This window comes from Oncorhynchus mykiss, chromosome 13 (genome assembly GCF_057628025.1).
Source record: "Oncorhynchus mykiss isolate SJ-2025 chromosome 13, ASM5762802v1, whole genome shotgun sequence".
Classification (NCBI taxonomy): Eukaryota; Metazoa; Chordata; class Actinopteri; order Salmoniformes; family Salmonidae; genus Oncorhynchus; species Oncorhynchus mykiss.
This window is the reverse complement of record NC_143034.1, coordinates 57014115-57021743: the sequence shown is the minus strand read 5'-3', so window position 1 is coordinate 57021743 and position 7629 is coordinate 57014115. Positions and strand designations below refer to the sequence as shown.

At 40.3% G+C, this 7629-nt stretch overlaps 1 protein-coding gene across 2 annotated transcripts; it reads right to left on the bottom strand.

Moving 5' to 3' along the window:
* Nucleotides 1-61: 61 nt before the first annotated feature.
* Nucleotides 62-7604, bottom strand: LOC110486612 (splicing factor U2AF 65 kDa subunit). Of its 2 annotated transcripts, XR_016486015.1 has the most exons (12): nucleotides 7264-7604; nucleotides 6378-6552; nucleotides 6141-6244; nucleotides 5826-5977; nucleotides 5583-5699; nucleotides 5334-5472; nucleotides 5134-5213; nucleotides 3494-3580; nucleotides 2482-2604; nucleotides 2275-2361; nucleotides 1928-2170; nucleotides 62-1737 (listed from the first exon to the last, which is right to left on the bottom strand). XR_016486015.1 is itself a non-coding variant. In XM_021558342.3 (11 exons), the coding sequence occupies exons 1-11, from the start codon at nucleotides 7310-7312 to the stop codon at nucleotides 1600-1602; spliced, it is 1407 nt and encodes a 468-aa protein (XP_021414017.3). In that variant the 5' UTR covers nucleotides 7313-7604; the 3' UTR covers nucleotides 62-1599. The 2 variants fall into 2 exon arrangements, 1 of the variants encoding a protein (XP_021414017.3); XM_021558342.3 differs by lacking the exon at nucleotides 3494-3580.
* Between the last annotated feature and the right edge of the window lie 25 nt (nucleotides 7605-7629).

Here is a 7629-nt window from a genome sequence, read left to right as displayed (position 1 = left end):
CTGTCCTGAAATTGACATCAGCCTTATTTCATAGCAACAATAATGATATTATAGACTGACAGAAGATGCGGGCATTTATTCAAGGCATGACAATGGCAGGTTAGAGGTGTACATAAAAATGCTTTCAGATTTGGCACATTCAAAACCACATTTACAAAAACAGTATTTATACCTCTTTTGAATCAATGAACTGCATTTATTTAGTTGAAAGCTGATTTCCTATGTACCCATAATGAAGCATACTGTTTTTGTTGTAATCGTATGTGATATACAGTACATAATAAAAACACTCAACGGTAGTCTCACTGTAATGATGAATGATATGAATTACTGTCATATGACGACAATGTTGGATCAACTCACGTCTGCAATTTTCATGAAGCTTAAAAAACCTTTGGGTAAAAATAAATTAACCAATTTTCTTCCATACAATTGCGAAAGCATCAGATAACAAATACACAGGATATACATTAGCTACATACATTATTTACATAAATTGAAAGCACATCTTCTAAAATCTCCTCGCCTTTTCCTGTAGGATGACCAAATATTTCTTATTCAAAAAACTATGCATAATATCCATTTCTATGGCCAGTATGGTATTTTTGTGACCTTGTAATTTTATGCTACAATCTAAATGACACAAATTCTTAATCCAGAGCATGAACACAAAACAATCTGCAAATTTCAAGGTTATGGGTTTAAACCGCTGCGAAAATGCCCAAATCATGACTTTGTTGAAACAATTGTTTTGTTCACTGTTTGTAATTATTAGTGTTGAGAGTGTTTTTCTAACACGAGTTTTAGGTGTTTGAATTTTAAACTTCAGGATTTTGTTTTCTACTTCCCTAGAGTAAGATGAACCTGTGGAAACCATTTTTATGTCTCTACATGCAGTTTGAAGGAAGTTGCTAACTAGCGTTAGCTCAATGACTGGGAGTCTATGGTACTTGGCTCGTGAAACTACCTCTAACTTCCTTCATACTGGATGCAGAGGCATAAACATGGTATTCACAAGTTCATCTGACTCTGGGGGGTATACAATAACATTTCACTGTTAGTTACTTCTCAGAATCACACAGTGAAAGTATGATAGCTATCAAATATAGGTTCATCTCAACTTAACAATTCTTTAAGTTAAGAGACAAAATAAGCTTGTGCTCAGAATAGAAATCTAAACATTTCACTTTTGTATCATCTCATTGACTCCAGAGTTAAGAAAGACAGCAACACTGGCTATGTTACAGTCTGGTTTTAGATCTAAGCACACATGACATTCATACTACTTCTGCAAAGGGAATCCTACACAAATAGCATGGTTTTATTTATTTGTATACATTTCAGACTAAATTCATTCACTGCACACAGATATTTTTTGTTGGTGTAATATATCAGTTAGAGTATCTAAAAGACGCATGTAAAAATCTAGTATTTTTTCCCAAAAATCTGTACTACTGTAGTAAATGAGGATAGGGTTACAACGTACTAGCTGTGAATACTGGAGACAGAACACACGATACTGAAGAGCTGAAACCAGGTTTGAGGAAGCAGGAAAGAGGAGGTCCCAGTTAATTCCATGTATTGCCTCCTGTTTCCCCTCTACCCTGAGAACTCCTGTCTGTGATACATGTCTGGATCATAGTATTTGGTTACCACCACTCTGTTGGCAAACTTGCGGCCAGTGAGGGCCTGCATGGCTTTCTGACAGTCTGCAGCAGAAACGTACTCCACAAAGATCTGAAACAAAAATAACCATCAACTTCATCAGGATCCAAATAGCAAATACATACATGTTACTTCAACAACAATTCATACTTCATGTGGTGTATTACAGTTTTTTATTTTGTTCAGACCAATTACTTATGTTTAACAACAGTGCAGAGCAGAGTCTCATTCTGTATTGAATAACCTCAGTTCAACCTTTTACCTTGCCACAGCCAGGGACCTCCACTCCTTCGACAGGCCGGGGAATCTCGATGGAGCGCACGCTGCCGTACTTGCAGCACTCCTCACTAATGTCCTCCAGGATCTCCTCGTAGTCCTCGTCATCCACAAGCTCCTCAGGCATCACCATGTTGAGCAGGCACAGCACCTCCGTGGGCAGCCCAGAGTTCTGAAGTCCCTGCAGCCCAGGCACCTGCAGCGTCACCGGGGTCTCAATGATGGCAGTCTAGGTGGGAGGAAGGAAAACAGGCCAGACAGACGACACATTTAGACTGCTGGTACTCACATTTGTTTCTTGCAATTCAAAATGCACAAGCGAACTGCGCTCACCGGATTGGCGTTTTTGGCTCCCACACTTGCTCTCTGGACGATGAGCTTTTTGTCACCCAGTTGCATGCCATTGAGCCCAGCCACCGCCTGACAAACATACACAGAAACCTTTCAAATATGGAATAGAACCTTAAAAACAAGATTGATTTGACGCCAAAAAATGATAAACCATAACCATGAGAAAGCATAGCATTTGCTCATCCGTACCTGATCAGTCGCACTGATGTCAACATATTCACAAAAGGCATAACCTTTGGAAAGTGACGTGGCACTGTCCTTGACAAGGTTGAAAGCTTTGAGTGGTCCGAATGATGTCAAGAGCTCCTTCACCTGCATAAGAGATAAAGACAAGCAGAGACATAAGCAGGGTAATATGAATCCACCACATATTCTACTGAATGAATTCTAAGCCTCCATCTAATAGTCATGAGGAGAGAAATCATACCAAGGTGAATGGCCTGGAGAAGTGCAATAAATGACATGGTCAAAGAAAACTAAATATTTGTATCTTGAATTTAAAAAAGAAAAATAATTGTAGAACGTTTATTAGTTTCAGTGTGATGAGATTAAGATTGCTTAATTACAAAGCAAATCAATTGTTTGTTAATAATTTGTATATGCATACAACGGCTGATGTTTTACAGACAAACTCTATTTAAGTATGACATATACTAAATCCACAATAATCCAGGGAAACTATATATGAGATTTTTGAAAGAGCACTGAATGACTGATTTTTTGTATGACAAAACATTAACAGGTACAGACTTTGTGTAATGTATTTCATTTTATTCATATTTTACCAGAAATTCATTTGACAAACAATAATATAAAGTTATTAAACAGTAATAACACAAGTTGTGCTGAAAATTGTGCACAGACTATAAAATCCAATACTTATATGTGTTTACTACTTCACCTGAGCTATGAAAATGACGAAACCATCATCAAAGTAAACTGATTGGCTGTCACTTTATCTACAAAATGCACTTGCTTCATGACAGTACATCATGTTAACACAGTCTTAACTTTATTTTTAAGGCTGAGAACCACCCCAAAACCTAACATTAATCGGGTATCTGTTTATTTTATCCCACCCCTAACTAATTTAGTCCTTAACGCGTTTCAAAAGAGTGATGGGAGAGAGAGAAAGAGTAGCCAGGAAGGGAACCTGCTGGCTAGGAGTGTATCCGTGGGAGGAACGGAATGTCTTACTTGCCTTGTGTTACATGTTGGCATGGCAGCAGTAGATCAGTACTACTGAACAAATTATGAGCGCAGACTTAACGATCTTACAGGCCCCTAGCTGGGGACAAAGTGGGGGAACAAAAATGAAAGAGCTGTGAGTATCAAAGCAGTAGCAGTGACTGCAAGAGTAAAAAAGAATAAGAAAATAAACACCAGGGTACAATCAGGGTACTGTTTAGAAAGAAAATCAGGAGGAATGGAAAGTTAGAATCCAATTCATTTAGTGCACAACAACATTGCAGAACTATGCCGTTTCCCAATCTCTCTGGAACTTGGAGTGAAGATGTAGCACAGTCAGGGCTTAATATGTTTGGTGTGAGGAATCATGGAATACGGTTGTTGGCAACCATCTGACTTAACCAGGAATTTTACTCAAGCCTGCATATTGTGATATCTAGGACATGTTACCTCGCTCCATCTTATGAACTGGACTTTGCTTACCTTTGTCAAATAAGCATGGTTAAAATGAGAAATTAGCATACAGCTGAACAGTTACACTTTTCACTCACTAGAGTACTGATAATCAAGCCTGTTAACCCACCCATTCATATACTTATAGCTCCTGCTAGCAGGTGGTCACGCATTTATCCCATTCAAGAGTATGTTTTCATGGGACCATTAGTGACTATAAACTACTTATCTGATAGACATACTATTGTTATCTATGAAATCAAGTGAACGAGATTGAAACTGGGTTGATGATTATGCATAAATAATGTGTGTAAATATTAATTCACAATTTAGTTCAGTCATGAAATCACTAGCTGAGTTTTTATTCAAACACATCAGAGCGATTCATGGAGTGAAAAACAATGTGTTCACATTAACTAATGCTAATGAATAATGCTAATGAAATGTAATCTCATGATTTCTAACAGAAGTGTAAAAACAAACTGCATAAAAGGAGGAGTTATTGGCATCTTCACAAATATCAGACATAAATAATACATTCATATTTTGATTTCCATACAACACTGGCCAAATTGTAGACACAATGAAAACAGCAACTTCTCCTTTGGTTAGGGTGTACATTGTGCTTTGCACAAAAGCACTCTCACACCTGCAGGGTGTGACTGAAGCAAATGCTGTCAGTGCTGAATGTGTTAGTTCCTATAAGTATCTCTACACTACTAAATGCCTGTCATGGACTTATGGCCAGGGAAAGAGCGTCAGCTACAGTTAAGATCATACTGCCTACTTTAGGCCAAATGTTATTCCCATTGTTACTCCCTAGTATGCTTTATTCACATGTGCCTATAAGCTTTATTTAGCTCACTGTAGCTCAACCAGTGGAGGCTGCTGAGGGGAGGACGGCTCATAATAATGGCTGGAATGGAGCTAATGGAATGGCATCAAACACCTGGATACCATTCCAGTGATTCCGCTCCAGTCCTTACCACAAGCCTGTTCTCCCCAATTACGGCGCCACCAACCTCCTGTGACCTCAACATGGTTGTAAGTGTAAAGGACAAAGGTCACTTCTCCCCCATCCAACCAGAACAGAATACTGTAAGTCTGTCACTTCAGTGACCAGTTCAAGAAAGTAATACAAATGAGAAGGGGCAGGTATGCTTGAGTTGTCAATGTGAAATGACTGTTTGAGTGAAGTACCTGATCATCATTGAGATAGTTGGGAAGGCCTCCAATAAACAGTTTATGTGGGGAGTCTGGTACCACTGTGGACACGACACCTACAGAGACAAAAACAAAAATAAACACGTTCAACTGCAATATACCTGTACTGTAGCTGATATACTGGTGCTATGAATGTGAACTACATAACTAAGAAAGCATGTTGCCACTGTACAAACCTGGGACATGAAAAGCAGGCTGCTCTGAAATGCCAGGTAGGGGCCGGTAGTCATGTGGTCGTCTTATCTTCAACGACTGACCTTGGAAAATGATTCCATCGAAAGCCATGGCCTGTGTGGTCTCATCGACAGACCGGAACTGGAGAGGAAGATGCCAAACAGGGAGTTAGACAGTTTAAGTAAGTTATGCAAGGCAACTAATGTTACACACCAACATATACAGAAGAGACAGGACACAAGGCAACCTACCTCTAGGAATGCAAAGTTTTTATCCTGATTTATCTGCACAGCAAGCACAGGGATGCTAGGGGCTCGCGATAGGCCTGCAAGCCTCATTTGGGCATTGAAGAATTCTGCCATGGACTCCTAAAAACAGAAATAAATAAAGGAAAAAATATCAGCTGAAACCCATACAGTAACTGCAAAAATACCTTGAAATACGATGTTGTCACTTCAATGTGCAAGACAACGTAAGTCCTCTGGGTTGTTTACCTCCGTCACTCCAAAGGGAATATTGCCAACATAGAGACGTCGAGCCTGCCTAGTCATCTGACTGCCAACTATGGGCACTTGGGTGGGTGTTACTGCCAACCCACTCATGGCAGATGATGCCAGCAGGGCTATTGTGGGTATCTGCCCAGCCGCTGAAGGGAAAAGTAGAGAGTAAGAGAAACTTCACACAACCTTAGTAACTGGCACTGTTCTTGACAATTCATTCTGTATGAACTTAACAGGAAATAAATAAAACAGGGGAACATTACAGTGGGATATTAGCCACTTAACGGGCAAAGAGAAGCTGACAGATACCTTGCATAGCTTTGTACTGCAATGGTGTGATGTGTTCAAAGCCAGGGGGAGGCACATCCCAGTATCTGCAGGTCCTTTTCCTCCTTGTTCTTCGTGGAGAATAGCTGAGTAAACGGAATGCATGTTGGCTCATTGTTGGCAAAGGTAACACTGAAAAGGCAATACCTTAGTATACCTGACATGCTGCTTTCTGTCAGTAAGTAGCTCTAGGTACTGTACTAGGGGCTAAATACTCACCTGTGCTTCTTGTGATCCCGCGAGGTGCTCCTCTGCTCCCGGCTCTTCCTGTCTCTACTGCGGCTTCGCTTCTCTCGGCTCCGGTTGCCCCGGTCTTTGCTCCAGCTGCGATGTTTCTCACTGCGGCTCTGAGACCCACTGCCGCTCCTCTTCTTGCGTCTCTCTTTCTCTCTCTCTATGTAGGTGGGAAGAGAAAGGATGGAACATAAGCCAAGCTTTTGGTAGCTATATACAATCATGTTTCAGCATCATTAAGCACAATGGGTCACTATAATACACCGGACATACCTAACATGCAGAGCGGGGTTGTAATAAGCTAGTATGAACTCTTGAATAAACTTAATTTGATCGGGGTAAAATACACAGAAGCTGCTTCCAGCTATGTGAATAGATTTGACAGAAATTAGTTCATTGCATTCCAGTGGGATGCTTATTATGGACCAAGATATAGCTAACCTACCTGCAAGCTGACCAAGCAAACGAAATTGATCAGTCAGTCTGGGATAGCTAGCTTGATTATCTTGGTAACTAGCTAGCTAACTAGACCAGTGAGTGCATCTAGATATTTAGTGCAGCTATAGTTAGCTAGTTAACTAACTATCAATTTAGCTAGGTAACGTTAGATAAGCCAATTCACTCGAACTATAGCCATGCCATGTTTGCTAATCAATAAATTAAGTGGCTATTGGTTAAATTAGCTAGCTAGTCAAATAAGCTACATCTGCATACAGCAGGACTAGCTCGTCTAGCAAAGCTATCTAGCTAACTTGACAACTAGCCACATAACCACAGTAATGCATGCTAGTTAGCTAGCTAAAAGCTTCTAGATAGCTAGAGCCATTGCAATACATCCAAAATTGAAGGCTGAAATAAAATGGGAAATCACCCTGTCGGTTTTCGCTCAGCTGTTTTTCGAATTCCTCAAAATCAGCCATGATTAATGCAATATTTTAAACCGATGATATTCTGTATCTGCCTGACTGCCTTGACGGATCAGACTTGGCTGTCCAGAGTCCAGCTAGCTGTAATTGCACAGTACTGTAGTAGACGGCTCCATGGATTTTTCCAGTCGGCAAACTGCTTGCGCTACCCATTCCACAGAGTGATAAAACATAGCTACACAGTAGAAACCCAGATGAGAGAGTAGCCAAACATTCCAACAGTGTGCAGATCAGGGAATAAATATCATAGAAACGACGCGCAAGGGGAACGTTCAAGAGCAATCACACTTTGCACGTAGAGCAATCACACT

Coding starts and splice junctions, on each gene's coding strand:
- LOC110486612 (XM_021558342.3), bottom strand. CDS start 7,312: ATGGCTGATTTTGAGGAATTCGAAAAACAGCTGAGCGAAAACCGACAG. Junction 5,700..5,825: donor TTCCCTTTGGAGTGACGGAG/GTAAACAACCCA, acceptor TTCTGTTTTTAG/GAGTCCATGGCAGAATTCTT. Junction 5,214..5,333: donor GCCTGCTTTTCATGTCCCAG/GTTTGTACAGTG, acceptor TTGTCTCTGTAG/GTGTCGTGTCCACAGTGGTA.